We start from the raw sequence: 19,160 nt of genomic DNA on the forward strand, positions 1-19,160 counted from the left end.
CCCACCCCGGGGAAGAATCACTGCTGTGGAGGGCCAGCCTGCCTCCCTGGGCTGCACTCTCCCCTTGCCAGCTCCTCAAAGATCCCAGCTCTGCTGCCCTGACACTGGCCCGGCACTGTCCCCCTGGAACCCCCTCATTCCCTTCCACGTTAGCTCCCTGACACCTGACGTGCCCCAGACCCCAGTCTGCATTAAACACTCTTCCTTTCGCACACACCTATGTACCCCTTCTACCCTTCATTCTTTATGACTTTCACGGTTTGGGACAACGTCTTTGGTCAAACCTGTCCTTCTTGGCACTTGCCACTGTGCATTACCCTAAGTTACACGTCTTCATTTCAGAACTTTGACCCCGTCCCCGTGGAAACACTGCCCCCCAGTCTTCCTGTCCCTCAGTGTTTCTACTTCTCCTTCCTCCCTTCTTGCAGCAACTCCCCTTTGTCCTCCCTGGGTGGACTCACTGATCTTCCCGGTCCTCAACCTGTAGTCATCAGCCCAACACTGGATGTGCCATCAGTCCAGAAACTCAGTTAAAAGTAGATGTTTCCAGTGCCTAACGATTGGCTCAAGTCCTCCCGCCCCAATCCCCTACCCCATTAGTTCCAACCCTGCCCTCCCCTAAACCCAGTCAAACCCAACCCTACCCCTACCCAGACCCTCCCACACCATCCCCCGCAGATCGGATCCGTAGTAGTAAAGAGCCTGGCCAAAAAGTTCTACCCTAGCCATAACACTCCAGGCTGCAGCAGCAGCCACTGCTCCCCCCCACCGCTAGCCACCCCTGTCTTTTCACACCTCCCTCCACAGACCTCTGCCCCAACTGGCTGGCCTTGTAACTCTTAAGTCGTTCCGCCTGCCAGAATGCCTCTCTGCCACCTCCCTCTTCTCCTTCTTCCCCCTGCTGGTGTCCAGTCTGTGTCCCTTCCCCTGCCCTCTGCTCCCCGGGTGCCTCCTATCTTCTGGTCTGTTGCTGGTAAATGACTCTCCCTTGGTGCTGCAATTGAGGCCCCATGTGAACACTGCTTCCTGAGACCTTTCCTCATGTGACCCATTTCGTCCCTCTCCCTTCCTGACCCTGCTCTAGGGACTCAGCTCATAGGGAACTCCTCCGTACTCTCCTCCCTTCATCCCTTCAGCACAGCACTGTTGCCTTCTGGCTTACCTCTTGCTCCCACACCCAGCAACCGCAGTCTCACCCTGCTCAGAGCTCGGGTGCTGCTGTCCAGCCTCCTGAGCTTCTCCTCCTCCCTCAGAGCACTCATCTGCCCCAGACGCTCTCCCACACTGTCCTCTCCCGTTTGCTCTGCCCCTTCCTTCTCTAGGAAGAGTCTGCCTCTAGGGGCCCACGATCTCCAAGCTCGGTTATGTCTGTTACTGAGTAGCTTCAGGGCATCCCTTCTCTGTAGGGGTGCTCCCCCTGTGACCTGCTTTTGTGTCATACTCTCTTCTTCCCCTACCCTGCTATGTTCGCTCCGAAACCATCTGTCTCTTGTCAGGTCCTTCCACTGGGTCTAGTGTGCCTGTCTTTTTAGGCTTCCTAATCCTTATACCCACCTCATCTCACCTTCCTTACTCTTCTCTGTTCCCTTTTAATCAACCACTGACCACAGTTCTTTCCACCAGGCCCCCACTCCCCCTCTCCTCCTTCCCTCTCCACTGCTTCTCTCTCTCCCATCGGCCCTGGGCTCCACGCCTTGCCCCCCACTCCCCAGTGACATAGTCTGGATCTACTCCTTGCCCTCTTTCCCTCTGGGCCATGATCCCCTCCTGTGCAGATTTTAAGATCTTCCTCTTTCCATCCCATTCTGCATTGCCCCCTCTGTTGTTTCCTGGATTAAGATCTCAAGCAAGAGTCCTTCACCGCCAAGCCCCTCCGTATCCCACCCACTGCCCACTCCCTCTGCTCCTTTGCTGCCCACATGGTCTTCTCAGACTAGACCTCTGACACCCCACTGCTTTTGAAGGTCCCCCTCCTTCCATGTGTATAGTCTCTCCACCACAAGCTGCACTTGCACCCCACTTTCCAGTGCCTGCCCCCCCGAAGAGCAAAAGCTCAAAATTGGTGATGGCTGGGAAATGTCAGTGCAGCCCTGCTTCTCCCTCACTGCCTGCCAGTTTTGCCACCCACACTCTGAACTCCAACCATCTAAGTCCATCCAAAATCTCTGAGGTTATGCACTGGTGGTTCTTCGTAGGATCCTTCTTAATGTGCAGTGATGCCCGGTCACTGCAGCTCCAGGACCCCATCTGCTCCTGAGGACCTGAGGTTTTCAAATGCCTGGACAGTTAGGTCTCATCGCTGTGCTGCACCTACGTCCTGCCCCTTGAACCCTGAAATCTGCTGAAGTCTCCAGATTGAGCACTCTGTAGGCTGCCTTCCCCTTTCCCTGCTGAGCTCCTCACGCATCCCTAAGGCTTTCTCCCTCCCCCTTCTCTTGTGATGTCCATCCCCGTTTCTCTTCCCTTCCATCCTCTGAGCAACTCCCTACCACTCAGTCATGAGAAGCATGCAGTGTTCTTCTCCTTGACCAACGCTCATGGTCCCAGGATGGGCAATTTCTTTGTCCCCAGTACACTGTACTAAATCCATCTACTGTGTGGATTCCACCCTAGGCCCCATGCCTTTCTGTGCCCACTGCACTGGGGAAGGTCATTGCTTCTTTGTGCCCTTTCTACTCATCTTTCGCCATCTCCAGCATCTCCACCGCACCATTGCCTCTACCAGCCCATCCTGCGCTGGCCTCTTCCCACCTCTCCCACTTCCTCACTCGCCTGACCTGTGCTGTGCTCTTCCTCTTGCAGGGGCTTCCTCATGCCCTTGGCCCACTTTGGGGGGCAGGTTCTCCATACCCACTCTCTCCTAGCTCCCTGCCGTCCCTCTGGGCATAATGGGTTCCCGGATCCTCTGAACAAGCCTCCCCTCCTGTCCTGGCTGCCGGGCACCGTCTCCTGCGGTTCCTCACTCTCTGGCCTGTCGCACAGAGGTGGTCCTCTCCTCCACGACCCTCTCTCAGTTGTCCGAGGTAGCTCACCTGACCTCCCACATCCTGGGCCCGGTTTCTTCGTCTCTCCTGGTTTCTCCAGCACGCACACAGCAACACTTCAGCTACTCTCTGTGACCCCTCTAGCTGGCCTCAGTTTTCTCCTCTACCTGTGCGCCCTTCTCAGTCTTCTATCCGCTGCTCAACCCAGTTCAGCCGTCTCTGCCTCACACACATTGAAACACACTGTCCGTCCACATGTCCAGCCTCCAAAGCTCCTGTCCTCCCGCTCCCCGTAGTGTAACCTTTCCTGTTCCATTCAGATCGTTTCACACTCCTCTGACACATTCGTGGGGAACCCTTCCTGACTCTCTGCCTTCATCCCTTCACCACAGTACTGATACCTTTAGCCTCGCCCTGGGCTGCCACCCCTCCCTACCCCAGCCTCCCTCTGCACAGAGCCCTGGGCCTGCTGCCGCCCTCCTCCTCCCCTCCCTCCTAGCAGCCACCTCTCCCAGGCGCTCTCCTGCACTGACCTCTCCCACCCACTTCGGCCTTTCCATCAGTGTGGATGTCCCCTCTGGTGCTCTCTGCCCGCGTACATACAACCTCTCTTCCTTTCAGTCTGCACTTGCATCTCTGGTCTTCGTATCTCAAGCATCCTGAGCTCTGGGACCACCAAGTTGGCAATTCATTCTTGAACCAGTAACAGCAATTCCAACACAACACCATCATTCAGGTGCCTTGTCGCCTACATCCATTTGCTCGCTGTCTGCCTGGTCCTGGGTCCTTTTCCTCCAAGTCTGACAGTCTGGACTCTGATGCTCCCTCAGACCCGGGGGCTCATCTGCTCACCCTTCTCCACTGGGACACTGCCTCGAGCAGCCCATCCTGTGCTGGCCTCTTCCCACCTCTCCCACTTCCACACTCGCCTGACCTGTGCTGTGTTCTTCCTCCTGCAGGGGCTTCCTCATGCCCTTGGCCCACTTTAGGGGGCAGGTTCTCCACACCCACTCTCTCCAAGCTCCCTGCTGTCCCTCTGGGCACAGTGTGTTCCCGGATCCTCTCAACAAGCCTCTCCTCTCCTGGCTGCCGGGCGCCGTCTCCTGCGGTTCCTCACTCTCCAGCCTGTCAGACAGAGGTGGACCTCTCCTCCACGACCCTCTCTCAGTTGTCCAAGGTAGCTCAGCTGACCTCCCACATCCTGGGCCCAGTTTCTAGGTCTCTCCTGGTTTCTCCAGGGCGCACACAGCAACACTTCAGCTACTCTCTATTACCCCTCCAGCTGGCCTCAGTTGTCTCCTCTGCTGTGTGCTGCCTTCTCAGTCCCCCAACCTCTGCTCAACCCAGTTCAGTCGTCTCTGCCTCAGACACACTCTGCTGAACCTACAGGCTCCACCCTTCAGCACATGCTACAGAGCCCGGCTGAGCTCACCTCTCAGGTCCCACAGCCCCTGTAACCCTTCATGTTTCCATGCAGACCCTCGTCTCACACTCTGACACAGCTCTCAGGGATCCTCAGCCTCTGATTCTGTTCCCCCTTCCTTTCACCACAGCGCTCTCACTTCTTCTCACCTTCTTGCCCCCACACCTGCTGGCCAGCCCCCGCCCCTGACACCTCCACCCTCTGTCCAGACCTGCACAGAGCCTGGGCCTGCTGTCTCCCCCTCCTCCTCCTCCCCCCTCCTAGCAGTCACCTCTCTGGCCAGATGCTCTGACCTCTCCCACCCGCTCTGCCCCTTCCATCGTGTGGACGTCCCTTCACGTGCTCTACGCAAATACACTCAACGCTCCTTCCTTTCAGTCACCATTTCCATCTCCCTTAGCCCTATTCAGATGTCTTAAGCTCAGGGACACCATGCTTGCAATCCACTCCCAACCAACTGATAGTAACCACCTCCCCAGTCCCACCCCCAGCCCCCACCGTTCCAGGTGCCTTGTCGGCTACATCCATTTGCTTGCTGTCTGCCTGGTCCTGGGTCCTTTCTCCAAGTCTGACAGTCTGGACTCTGATGCCTCCCTCTGCCCCACCCAGGGGCTCATCTGCTCACCCTTCACCTCTCTGCCCAGCTCCCCACCTGCCCTTCCCCCCAGTGATTCTCACCCGAGGATGCATGACCCCCAAGGCTGGCCTATCAGCAGCATCTCTGAGGAATGTTTTTGTGTTTTCTTTTTGCATGTTTTTGGGTTTGTTTTTGTTTGGAGGATGTTCTGATAGGCCTCCCTTGGGGTCCATGCCCCAGCCCCCCCGCGGGTGAAAACCACCCCCCCCACCCCGGGGAAGAATCACTGCTGTGGAGGGCCAGCCTGCCTCCCTGGGCTGCACTCTCCCCTTGCCAGCTCCTCAAAGATCCCAGCTCTGCTGCCCTGACACTGGCCAGGCACTGTCCTGGTCCTCCTGGAACCACCTTATTCCTGTCCATCTTACATGCCCCAAACTCCAGCCTTTTTTTCCCGGTTAAACTTTTCATTTTCTTAAGTCTGCCTTCCCTCTTGGTCAGGAATAACTGTTGAATGGGATTTTAATTCTTTCTTCATAAACTTCCTAAACCATCCCTCATTCATTCCAGTATTACAGTTTTCAAAGTGTTTCTTGTTCCCTGTGTTATAGACCCTGGAAATCTACTCATTGCAGCTCTCATTCTTTTGTGTATTTAATATTTTGCAGGAAACGCTCTAACCTTTCCTCTCATCCTTTGTTCCTCTACTACAGTCTCATTGCCAGACTCTTAATTTCTCTCCCTTCTAGATCTCGTTGAAAACTTGAATCTTCCTGAACCCAGGTATTAAAAGGTGTATGTGAGTTTAACCCCTGTTCTTAACCTGATTTCACTCACATTCTCATTTAATATTTTCTTCTTTCATTAATACTTCAAATGTTTTAAGTTTATATACTGTAACGAGCTTGGCAGGATTCTGTGTTCTCCCACCTTATTTTACCCAGTCTTTGCTATTATCCTCCTCATGCATCGGGTGTTACTAGACTCTAGTTTTGTCATTGTCGCTATGTAATCCATGCAGTTTTCCTTTCCTTTGTTCTTCCTCTATTTCCATTATTACTGAATAAGGACATTTTCATCTCATTCTTGTTTCTTCTCATGGACTCCTTAATTTCTAGGTGTAACTCTAGTTTTGCTTATCTGTTTTGTTCCCCTTTCTCTTCTCTGCCATATTCCAAGCCTGCATACCTCAACCCAACCCCATTTCATAATTTGCCCAGTACCATCTTACCAAGTTATAAATCCTTTCTAGATGCGGATGTGCAGTTTTTAATTCATTCCATGGCATCCTTTCCCCCATGTCAGCTGAACCCCTCTTTGTTTATGTCTTCTTTTTTCACTTTGCCTTTTTGTAATATTCCACTCTAATGTATGCAGTTGCCTTCTGACTTGTTTCCATCTGCCTTCACTTATTTAATACTTTTGACCTGTCTTTAATCCTGTGTCCATTTCTGCCCTCAGCAAGGATCTCCTTGTTGTGAAACTGTTTTCCCCTGTGTTTAATTTTGTTCTCACAAATGTTTTTATCCATAAAGTGCTCTTTCCTTGATTTCTATCACCTACATTCTTCCTTGCTCCATTAGATACAATTATACCAAACCTTGTTTTTCAGCATATCATTGCTCACGCGATCTTTCCCATCTAAGGTTAGATTTTGCTTTTCCACCCATTCTCTTCTGTTTCTTCTTTCCCTATTCTACCTTTTATTAACCGTTTTATACTGAGTATGTTCCATTCTCACACACTCACTAATACCTCCCTCTTTGGTTCTTTTTGTTCTACATTCATTGCTCAATCCAGTTCCATGTTTGTCCTTTCTTACATATTTTGCTGAATTGCTTTAGTTTTCTATTTATTCCTTGGTTGGAGCCCTGCAATTTGTCTTGTTATAGGGCCACTTCACTGAGTTTCTCTTTGACCTTTCTGCCAACTACACTGTCTTATGCAGACATGCTTTCCCAGATCCTGTCCTTATGTCTCATTTTCAGTTATCACTTTATCTCCCCACCTTTCTTTTTTAATAAATGCCTCACCACCTAGTTCTCTTCCTGACTCAACTGCTTTATAAGGACAAGCAATTTTCATTATCTTTTCTTTAAAATATGCTGAATAACAGTTTTTCTTAGTAAATGCTTATATTGCAATATCTTAAATTCAAAAGGCCTGTAACCATCTTCATTAAAAAAAAAAATCCAATGTATCTTCTCAACCATCACACAAATGCTATTATAAAAAACTCTTAAGTATTTCTTATAAACCACTTTCAAGAACAACTACATAATTATTTAGCATAAAATTCATTCACTAGTGTACATGTTTGTTTGTAGTGCAAAATGACCCCATACTATAAGACTGTAATTGCATTCTCCATTTTACACTGCATGGATAATGAAAGGTTCTCAAGAGAAATACCAAATGCAGATACATTTTTTAAATGCAATGTGTAAGAAACTTTTGGGAAACATTTACTTACCAACTGGTGAATTGCTGGAGTTGATCCACACATATTGTAGGGAAGACGACAGGAATAATGCACAACACATTTAAAACCCTTGAGCATAGGAAGTGAGCTTATAGATGGAGGAACTATATCTGCAGCAAACATATACTGTCCCAAACAGTACAGACTCAGTTTTTGCCAGCTTAAGAGTGCTGACTGACTGTACCAGGTTGCTGGAGCACATGATGATATGCAGGTTAAAAACTTTCCATGTTAACAAGTATTCTGATAATGTAGTAAACAGCTGGAGATACCCACATTCTTCATTCTGGTCCCAGGAATATTTGCCATTTTGCACCTTGCATGCTACATACCCAACCTACTTCATGCATCCCTCTCTAACCAGCATCTTCTCTCCCTTCCCCTTTCCTCTTTCTTTAATACAAGCGTTTGCAGTTGCTTCTTTCACTGTCAACCAGCTCTCATGTGACACCTTAACTTCTTGGCAAACTAACCTCATACTTACAGGCAAGTCTTCCATAACTCCTTTTGAACATCTGCCCTACCACATCTTAAACATTCTCCTTATCTTTCCCTGCAGATTCTGTAATATATCGATGAGTTTAGTACTATGAGGTTTGCTTCCTCATGATCTCTGACCACTCCTTAGTCAATAGCACTCATTTGTTCTACCAGAAAAAAGTATCCAATCCACGCCTCCTAAAAGGTCAATCAGTGGTGATATCTTTAAGTTTCCACCAATGCCTTCTTGTCAAGTTTTATCTTAATCCATGTCTTTCTAACATTTCTTCACAAGTAGTCACTTCAGTCATAAATTTCCCACGAACACTTCAAGAGCCAGCCTACCCAAGTCCTGTTCTTCTTTAGGCCCCAGATCCTCTTTCATTCTAAACACAGTTGAGGGACCTGATGGTTCTGTTTCTTTCATTCACACGTGATCTATGTTGTTGCCATTCTGTTTACTCAGAACTCCTATATAATTCATACTGTGCCCCTTTACTTACTTGCCATCCTCTTATTTTTTTCTTATTCTGTCATAACCTCCGGCCTTAGTATGGAGTAATAGCCATTTCATTCATCACTATGACTATTCAAATAATGTCTTTCGATCTGCAAGTAACTTGAACATTGCTCTTCTGTTCCTTTTCTGCCTCCTCCTTTTGCTGAAAACTCCCTGTGTTTCCTCCAACATGCCTTCTTCTTCCAGCTATATCATTCCAATGAATCTAATCATCTTTTCTGGATATGTATACTTCTAATATTCAGCACCCACAATTCCACCTTCATCCATCTTCCTTATTTCCTGCATTCCGTACTGAAATCTAATCAGGATTCCTGCTTTGGCCCATTTTAAGTCCAGCTGCATTTAATCACTCTCTAACTTCTCATTCTATTGACTACGCTGATTACTAAAAATCTTTTTCCAACAAAACTTTCTGGGCAGCAACACATCATACTCTTGCTCTTATTTAGCAATATTCTCACTTCTTTGCTCAGCTGGTTGATGTCTGGCTTACCATACAGTTCTTCACTGAACGTCCAGTTCTGACGGCCCTATGCTCCTCATTCTGGCCCTCTTTAGTGCCCTTGTTTGTTTAACATTTTGCGAAACTGCATGCTCTGCACCACAGCCTATATCTACTCCCTTCTCCTTACTTAAACCTCAGCCTCTGTTTTTCCCTACTTTTTCTTTCTCTCTCTTTAAAAATACGTATCTCAGCAGTTTCTCTCAGCCAGTCCTAACAGACTAATTTCTGAGCAGTTTAACATCATACTTCAACAAGTTCTTCCTGAGTTCCATTGATTATTTGCTCTGTCATATATGAACATCTATAATATTTTTGGCTGCCATCTCTAATCATAGTGAGGGACACCTCAAGTCTTCTCTTGAGGTGTACCCTTGAGGCATACTTACATTTACTTGTTAGCAAATACAGTTCATCCTTTCACCAGATAAACCACTCACCTGCACTTTCTAGTCAAACCAGTATCTTTCAGGTTGCTATCAATGACTTATCATCCTAACTTTGCCTTCTAAACATTCTTATCAACCCAGCCCTTTAAAATGTTTTATTCCCCCCAAATTCATACACCTACTGCCTCACTTCTTTATATCTTGATTTTATACTATATTTGATTGATATTTTTTAAAGGAACAGAACAGTGCACATATAATTGAGACTTATGTACCACCTAACCTCTTTCCTAAGAGAAGAATCACTAAATAATTTGATAAACTTTGTTATACTTTTCATAAATATTTATATACCCATAAATAATATGTAATGCTATCTTTGAGGGTTTTTTATATAAATTGTCCCATTTTTTTTTCCATGAAGACTGTAAGTGCTAGTCTACTTTCTAACTCCTACTCATTCATATGCAGGCCTTTACTTCTCTCTCATTATACACACCACTCCCTGTCCTCTTTAACAGCAAACATTTTTAACCAATCAGACCCCTTCTGAGATGTGACAGACTTCTCCATTCCAGGTCTCTTCAGTTCCATATCTCATTTGCCTTTTTGCTACTCTACTGAGAACCCCATTCTAATTCATGCAATGCTCCCATTACTTAAGATTAAAACCCCCTCTTCTTTCCTATTCTTTTATGCTCTACCATATCTTAACTGTTTCAGCTACTGTCCTATATCACAGCAAAGGGCACAGTATTTTTCTGCTGAGGTTTACCTCCCTAGTGATTCCCAACCATTCCTCAAGAAATACAAATCATCTTCTCTACAGAAGAACCACTGGCCCATGCTCCCTATTTGGTCAATCCTGATGTGTTTTAAGGTTACTAACAATGTCTTTTTATGAGAATTCATCTTAATAAAACCCCTTTAAACTCTATTAAACAAGCTTTTAATTAAAAAATTTTACTCACAGCATTCTAATTTACTGTGAGTAATTTACTCAAAGCATTCTAGTCTACTCTCTAATTCCCATTTTTATCTAGATCCTTGAAACTCTCCTAACAGATACACCACTCATTACCATTGGGCCTTCCCATCCAATGTGAACATTTAAACTTATATCAAGATCTCCATTCTGCATCTCATCATTACATCCCTGATCTGTATTGGTGCCACTCCATTATTCTTAAGTCTTCTCTAGTTCATACAATAGTCCTTTATTCACTTCACAAACTCTCTTTTCCTTCTTAGTCCATTATAAACTTAGTCCAAATACTGTACCATGACCCACCAGTCAATAAACACCATTCTTAAATCAACCCTCCACATCTGCAGGAAGCTTCACTGCTCTTTCATTCCTTTCCCTCTGTTCCTGTGTTGCCCTAGAGAAGCAAGCTTCCTGGTCTTCTGTGTCCCTCTTTTCAGCTTCCACCTACATTTACGCATGCTTACAGATACAGTTGTTGCTTCGGGACAGATATCCCCTCATGTTGGGCACTCACTGCTCAGCCTCTGCCATCTTCCCTAAGTGTCCCACACTCTTTCCCACAGCATTTGTTTGTACCATTGATTCAACAGAAACTTCCAGAGGGTTCCTGTCACTGGCCTACCTTTTGTGTCCATCCTACTTGCCTTGTTTCTGACCTTTCACTCTTATTGATCACACCCATTACTGCCAGTATTTTTCCAAAAAGCATCCTGGACCGCAGAACTTCATACTCCAGCTCTTGTTTGGCTACCTTTTAACCTCACTTTCTCTCCTTATTCATACACACCTCTGACACATCTCCAGTTCCCATTCGCTAATGTTCCCATTTAGCGCTCTTCATGCCCTTCCATGTTTATTCCTCAGCCCTGCATGTTCTTCACCCTAATTCACACACACTTTCTCCTTATTTAGCTTCTAACCTCTTTTGCTCTTTCCTTCTTTGCTATATTTTCATTCAAGTCTCCCCAGGTGCTTCTCTTACCTTCTGTAAATTCTAATATATTTCTTTAACTTCTGAGTATATCTCATATAGTCAATTTTCCTTTGGAGAATTCCCCCATATATCTTCAACTTTCATAGCAATGAATGCATATTCTTTTTGAGGTTTCCTCCTCTCCTCACTCCCACTCTATCCCTCACTCAAAACCAGTTTTCTACTCTTTAGACAAGCCTTTCCCCTAGACAGCTGCTAAGCTGTCTTCTTCCTTTTCATCATGGTCTCTGGCTCAGGTGTGGTGCCATATGCCTCCACGTGGTATCAGTGACAGTTTCTTCGTCAATATTAAGTGATACCGTCTCATCTGGCAGCAATGTTAACTTTACTATTGTACTCCTTTTTGGCTTATTAAAAATGGTACCTTATATTCAGCACCCCTCTTTGATTCAGAGACTGGGTACGTACATATTCCCATATCTAGATAAAGGAACATGTCACATTCAGCAGTCACGGTTCAGACCCTGGACTGGATTATATAGTTCCAGCCCCTGTAGCCTGTCTTCTACAAAGTCTCCTGAACAGTTCCCCCCACCCATCACCTCAGTTCTTATGTAGCCACATTCCCTCCTTCCTCTCTTTGAGTGGTTGTGATCTAGATTAACAAAAATCACTGTCTTCAGGTTCCTCCTCTCCCACGTCCCAGGATTTCTCACTCTAGCACTCTTTCAATGCCCCTACTCGTTGGCCATGTTACTTCCTGCAAGCTTCCCACCCAAGTCTTAAGTCACACAGCCCCTTCCCTTTTTATAGCCACCATTCTCCCTTTATCTACTGTCTTTTCTTACAAGTCTCCTCAGTTGCTTATTTTCAACTAATCCTAGTATGACTGCTTGCTAGCAAAGATTTTTTAATCAGAATTACTCCTTATCTGCCTTTATCTAAAGCAGTGGCTCTCAAACTTCAGTTTGTTAAAATACAAACGACTGAGTCCCACTCGAAATTGCTGATTCAGTGGGTCTAGTGGGGCCGAAGAATTTTCTAACAAAAACCAACCCCTTTAATTTAAAATTTCCAACGAAGGCATCAGGAGCGAGTCTACTCCTGACTATCACTCCTTTTCAAGCCTGTTTCTCTCCCATTGTACAGACTAGTCATTGCAGTCTGGCTGACACCCAGCACACTGAGCACTTTGGCCCGTCCTCACACCTGCAGGCTTGCCCACTCTGGGAATCCTGAGGGTCCTGTGGTTCGCTTGTTGCCCTCCATTCAGAGTCGCCCTCTTGTCTGTGCAGCACTCCTCTTGGCTTTAACTCCCCCCGCCCCGTGCCCTCTTCTGTGTCTTTTGGCCCACATATGGGACCTTCTCTCTCCAGTCAATAGCTGTCATTCTTTAAATGGTATTCTTTTAATCTGGGGGCATCTGTAACGTCACTCTCCAATTCGTTTTCTTGTTACCTGTCTTGCCCTGAAGAACTGTGGTACCTTATCTTTAGCTTCTCTTCTTGTTTTAGCTCCCATTCTATTTCACTCAAGTGGATCCAGTCTCCTTGGAAACAGTACTCCCTAGCCAGGTTCTCTCCTCTGTAGCTGTCTCTTCACTTTCTGAAAACCTTCACATGGCAGAGTAAATTCTAAGGATAACTTTAACATGGTATCTGCATGATATTTGTTTGTATCTCCCTTTGGTTTTTGCCCTCCCACATCTTAATTACATATAGCATAATTTCCTTTACCATCTGTACATGAAAATAACAAATGAAGTTTTACTTTTCAGTTGGGTTTACAACTATCCCTGGCCGCTTACCTCATGATCCATGCTACAGAACCAAGTGCTCAGAGATTTATCTTGGTGTCGTTGAGGTTGCTAGCCTGTTTTTAATCCTCCTAACTAAAACATCCCATTACTTTTAGGCCCTGTTCTTCTCCCATTGTATATACTGCTTTTCAGACTCTGGCATTAAGAACCATCATTTGACCAATTAGACCTATTATAAGATCTTACAGGAGTTCCCATTCTGGGAAACTGTTCCTCATCTTATCTGCCCATGCCACTCCACCTGTTCTCAATTACTCTTCACGTAGTTCTTCCCTTGGGTAGTTTCCCATCTCTCTTCTTTCTTGTTTAATCATGATCTCTGGTACAAGTACAGTGCCAGCTCCCTCCTGCAGTACCTGCCAGTCTTCACATGACCCCATCTCTTCTGCAGGCTCCTCTGCTCTTTCCTTTGATTGACCCTAGAGAAACACTGTGTTACCTACATCACTCGTTTTTTCAGCAACTACCTTTGTAGCACTCCCCATGGATTGAGTAGTGAGTGTTTTTCTTTCATCTTCCTTGTTTCCTGCACACTATTATGAGTACATTTGCACTCTTCAGTTCAGTACAGACCTTCACAGGATTCTGCCACTGGCCATGGCTCAGATCCATCACCTTTAGACTCTTGTTTTATCACTCAGTTGGTCATATTTGTTGCTTCAAACATCACTGGAGCAAAGATTCCCAGATTCTGTTAGGCACTCACTCATTAACACCAGCTCTCATATGCCACTTCCTCTTCACATCCTCTCTCCTCTTTGGTTGTAATCTAGCTTAGCTCCCATCTCTCTACTTAATACGCATCTCTGCCCTTTTCCAGTGTTCCTCCTTCTGGCCCTCTTTACTGCCCTTCCCTACTCTCACACACCTTACATTCAGCACCCCAACTTAAACCCTCTAACTTCTGTTTTATGCTTCTAGCCTCCATCTTCTCACCTGTCTCTTCCTCCAGAATTTTTTCCACACAAATCTCCCTAGGAAATGTCTGTCACTTTTAGCCATAATAGGGTAACTTCTAAGAGTAACCAATTTTAATGGTACCCTGCAGTAATCTACCATATCTCAGCTGTCTATCACCCTTTCATTTACCATCTGTCTACAGATGAAATGGATGCAAATACTTCTCTTCAGGTATATTTCCTTCAGAATCTTCACTCATCTCCCCATCTACTACAATAACCTATCCTCTGGCCAAACTACCTATTCACGTCCTCTAATAAGTCAAACCTGATCTCTAAAGATGCCAGCAGTGGGTTTTTATCTGCATTCATTGTAACCGGCTTCCTTATATACTTTCCTGTCACCCAAGTCCTTTGACAATTTCCCTCCAAATTGGTGCTTCAAGAGCTGATCTGCTCCTCCCTCCCACTCCAGTCTTTGGCCTCACATTTTGTGTACTTCTCATCCCCACACGGTCTTTACGTTCAAAACGTGTCCCGTTAGACCCTGCTGAGCTCTGGCAGGGTTTTTGATTCAAAATCTTTGTTCCACACCTCTCTGCCTTCTCTGCTTTCCACTGTACAGTATTTCCATTTCTTTGCCTCCAGTCTCTCTCTCCTTTCCTATTCCATCCTGACTTGTGGCCCAGGAGTGCTGTCTTACCCTTCCTGTTGACCCCTGTCATTCCTCAGTGGCTCCTCTCTGCCTGGGAGCAGTCTAATCTTTCGGTTCTGTACCTTTCTTCCTTGCCCCCCATATTTGTCCTAGAACAGCCTTATCTTCAGCACCCCTCCTGCCACGTGTGTAGCGTTTCCCTGGAGAGCACATATCCTCATTTTTGGCACTCACTGCCCCACTCGCTTTCTTTCATTTGCCTTGACTCCCCTCACTCTCTAGGCACCGCTTTCTTCTCAGTTCGGTCCAGACCTGTGGGGAATGCTGCAGGTAGCTTGTGTTTCTGGCCCATCCCTCCTATCCTCTTATCTTCTGCCCCACTGACCACATCCTTCTCAGTATCTATCATTCCAGCGAAGCTTTCTGGAATCGCCGCATAATCCCCCTTACCTAGTCGCAGTCTTCCTTCCCTCCAGTGGCTGAGGCCTGGCCGCTCCCAACCTGCCATTTGTCATAGCGCATGTCCTGCTCCCCAGCCTGAGTCACACAGCTCTTGCCTTTCTTGTCTTCCAGCATCCAGCTTTTCTTTAATTCTGTGTTTTGGGGTTTTTTCCGTACAGGTTTGCTCAATAGTTATCTCCCATTTTCAGTCAGTCCTCACAAGACAAGCCTCCTTTCTGGGAACAGTTTTAATGCAGATCTTCAGGGCATTCCTCCCCTGTGCCCTTGTTATCTGCCTTGTGTGGCTCATGAAGCACTTATCTTTTTTATGGCAATATGCTCAGTCTTGTCCTCCTGCCATGGAAAGGCTCTCTCACCCACTCTCCTCATCGCTCATGTTAGTAGTCATCCTTTCTCACAACAATAAGCGATTGCTACCAGTGGGTTTTACTGGAGTTCACCTTAGAGTCCATGTAACTCTTCACTGTATCAACCAAACCATTTAATTGAAAATTTGCCACAAAAGTTTCAGGAACACTATCTGTATTAATACCACTCCCGTTTACTTTTTTAATCCATTTTTCCTTATCCTTGCTTATACATAGTGTCTTGTGTCTTTACTCATAATAAAATTTAACCAGGTAGCCCAGTCTCCGATCTACCATTGTTCCCATCTCTCTTTACTGCTCTTCCTCATTTTCCAGTGGCCTCGGTGAACCAGCATGGGATTCGCCATACCCCATAATCTTCTATGACTCAGCATCTGCCCTGCCTCTCCATTTTTATTTGACCTTTGTCCATACCATAGTCCCATCTTCTCCTTTTTTTTTAAAATAACTCAACTGACCCATTCTAAATTTCTGTTAATTTCTTTCTTCTTCCACCTTCCTCCTGCAGAAAACCCTACCTCAGTTTAACCAAGATCATTCATCAATGAACCCCCTACTGCACTGAAACAGATTCTGTAATTGATAGGTACACCCTTTCCTATGTGGGGCAATCCACTTCCACCATCTGTTTTCAGTATACTTGACTAAATTCACTTGCTTTCTGAATTCAGGCCTATTATTCATAGGATTCCTAGCAGTGGCTTCAATTATCTCTAACATTTTAATCTCTTGACTGCTTAAGCTCACTAGAGCCTACTGCAAAATGTCTATTCTCCTCCTCCTTCCTTGGAAGTATAAAGTATTTCAGATTTGTTCCTAAACAGATTCTCTTCTCAGCACCTATGTACTAGCATCTCCTTACTGCTTCCATTTATACCATGCCTTTCTGGCCTCTTTCCTTTGGCTTGTGTACCTTCCTCTGCTTGCCGAAGCTCTTTTGCATCTTTTGAGAATCCGATTAAACTGTACATCCTTTCAAATTTGTTGTAATTTCCCCAGGCTGTTAATCCTGAACTCCCACATAGCACTCTGTTAAAGCTTACATTAAAGAGTCTATAGCATTGAATTGTAATGCCAACAGGTGTGTAGAGGTAGACCTCTCACACATGCTTATTCAACTCCTAGACAATCAGCTGTGGGGAGAGAGGTCATGTCTTAGTCATCTTTTTACCTAAGGGCCTGGCACATTTATTTGCACCTTTACATTATAAATATATTGACATTTTCTATATTTTTGAATGGAGGGAGTTTACTAAAGTTAAGATTGAGCAAATGAAAGTCCCACTCTCCAACCTGTCACACATGGTCTTTACATCTGAGCCTGTTCTTTCCTTTCCTAGCCTGTCCCCCAGCTTTCTAACTCCACAGTTTCACACACACACACTGTCCCCCAGCCTTCTAACTCCATAGTTTCTCTCTCTCTCTCTCACACACACACACACTGTCCCCCAGCTTTCTAACTCCAGTTTCATACACACACACGAAACTGTTTAAACTGTTAATCCTTTTCCAGTCCATGGACTAGACCCTTTGTGCCTTTTCTTCATCCATGATTAATAAATACCCTCCTTCAAACAATTTAGAAAATCCTATCTTCTTCATGAAGACTTCACTGTCCTTCTTTTCTTACTGTTTCTGCTGATTATCTCAAAACATATCATTGCCCACTTGCTCTTCCATTGTACGACACTGACTTTGCCAATATTAGAACTTCATTGCTGACCTACTCACTACAGGTTGAAAGTTGACATACTGCAAGTTCATTCTGGTGATCTGTAAATCCACTGTTGGTCCACAATCTCTAGATATGATTATTTGTAAAAGATACTGAGACTCTGATATACTTTGTCAGGATTAATGATCTGTGTGCTTGTAACTATCCATATTTTATGCTTTGTCAGCTCGTAAACCAGTGGCTTTTAATGTTTCGCCCGGTGTGGTGGAAAGTTCCTTGGGAAGTGTCTCCCCTGCTGCTTTCCTGATCCATAGTCAGATGCTTTACCACTGAGCTCGACCCCCTGCTTTCCTTATCTGAATATAAAAACAGAATTTTGCTCAGGTCTTGTTTTCTGTACTATTCTGACTTGCAGCAGGAACCAGATTTCAAAGTCCAGCCTACAGGCGTCTTGTGAGAACTATGACCCTAGAGAACAGCCTACATATGTTTCACTTGATAATTCAGAACACAGAGCCAAGGGCAGACCGTGCCTCCCAGGTGACTGCTGGAGACCATGTGCCTGTGCGGCCCTGACACAGGCTTGCCTGTTCTGTCTCCTCAGCTGCAGGCACCTTTAGCTGCACCATGAAGTTCACTGTCCGGGACTGCGACCCTGACACGGGGGTTCCCACTGAGGAGGGGTATGACGACGAGTACGTGGTGAGTCTCCCCTGCACAGAGGGACTCACTCTGACCCCTTGCTCCACTGAGTGACTTCTGTCCAGAGAGAACATTTTTATAGGAACATCTGACATGAACTTATGGGACTATATTCTTCTCATACACGCTACAGCTGAGGAGGACCTGGGTTAATCTGTCATGGGATTTACCCCATGACTGGTTAATGCAAAACTCACCGTTTCTAATGTCTTTGTTAATAGGGATAATTCAGAGATGAAAATAATTACATGATCTTCATTGAGATCAGTTTTATTTAAAGTATTGAGAATTGCGATTTTTTTGTTTTGTTCAGCAACTTTTAATTTACTTGTAGCCACATCATGGATGGCAAAGGCTTCAAAGAATTCAGGGAAAGTTTTATTATGGAAAAATCTACCTGTTAGAGAATGCAGAGTTCAGAAGGCCGCATACAGCCTGAACTCTGTGGTGATATGTGGGAACGTGACTGCTCTGTACCTACCCCAGTGCTACAGATGCTGATCTGAATACAGGTCTTGCCAAACAACCTGGTTTTTTGCTTTCCTTTGTCAGGGCCTATGCTGTTTGACTTATCCCCTATGCTGTTTGACTTATCCAGACTACAGAACTTTAAACTAGTCTGAAGTTTTAGTTGAGTTTAGTAGTTTTTCCTAGGTTCGTGCAAAGGATATAATGCAGGATGATAAAACCAAATGAACTAGTTTCTACTGTGTTTGTTCTGAATTGAGAGGGTGTTCATTTTCTGACCCCTGCTTGTTAACCTACTAGCTAGAAGATCTTGAAGTGACTGTGTCTGACCACATTCAGAAGGTAATGAAGCCTAACTTTGCTGCTGCCTGGGAGGAGGTTGGCAACACCTTTGAGAAAGAGGAGACCTTTGCCCTCAGTTCTACCAAAACTCTTGAAGGTAAGAACAATTTTCCTTAATAGTGTATTGCCTGATAACAGTGTAACACCTAATAGGCACATTTGTTATTCTAGAAGGACTCCCTTTTCTTAAATACTTCACCAACTGTTTCACTTAAGAGGCCAGAACCCTGTCTTCATCATCTGAGTCAGCCCACTTCCAGTCCAGTCACCTCCCTGCACAAACCACCACCAGTCCCCACCTCTATCGCCCACCCCCCGCCCCAAACTAGTACAGAGCCAAACCCCTATGCTGACCTTTTCTGATACTGCTGCATCCATCTTCTCAACACAGAAGCTGTCAACAACATCATCACATTTCTGGGCATGCAGCCATGTGAGAGGTCAGACAAAGTACCTGAGAACAAGAATTCCCATTCCCTCTATCTGGCAGG

General features: G+C 45.7%; 1 protein-coding gene across 3 annotated transcripts in view; it reads left to right on the forward strand.

The window, feature by feature from the left end:
• COPG2 (coatomer protein complex, subunit gamma 2) overlaps nt 1-19,160 on the forward strand; it is a 141,166-nt gene that overhangs the window by 120,949 nt on the left and 1,057 nt on the right. For all 3 annotated transcript variants that reach the window (XM_010831667.1, XM_010831665.1, XM_010831666.1), the window contains 3 exons: nt 17,762-17,859; nt 18,628-18,766; nt 19,061-19,159. In XM_010831667.1, the coding sequence (XP_010829969.1) occupies nt 17,762-17,859; nt 18,628-18,766; nt 19,061-19,159 (336 nt within the window). The remainder of the gene's footprint in view (nt 1-17,761; nt 17,860-18,627; nt 18,767-19,060; nt 19,160) is intronic.

This window comes from Bison bison, unplaced genomic scaffold, assembly GCF_000754665.1.
Source record: "Bison bison bison isolate TAMUID 2011002044 unplaced genomic scaffold, Bison_UMD1.0 scf7180017864530, whole genome shotgun sequence".
In the NCBI taxonomy this organism is placed as follows: domain Eukaryota; kingdom Metazoa; phylum Chordata; class Mammalia; order Artiodactyla; family Bovidae; genus Bison; species Bison bison.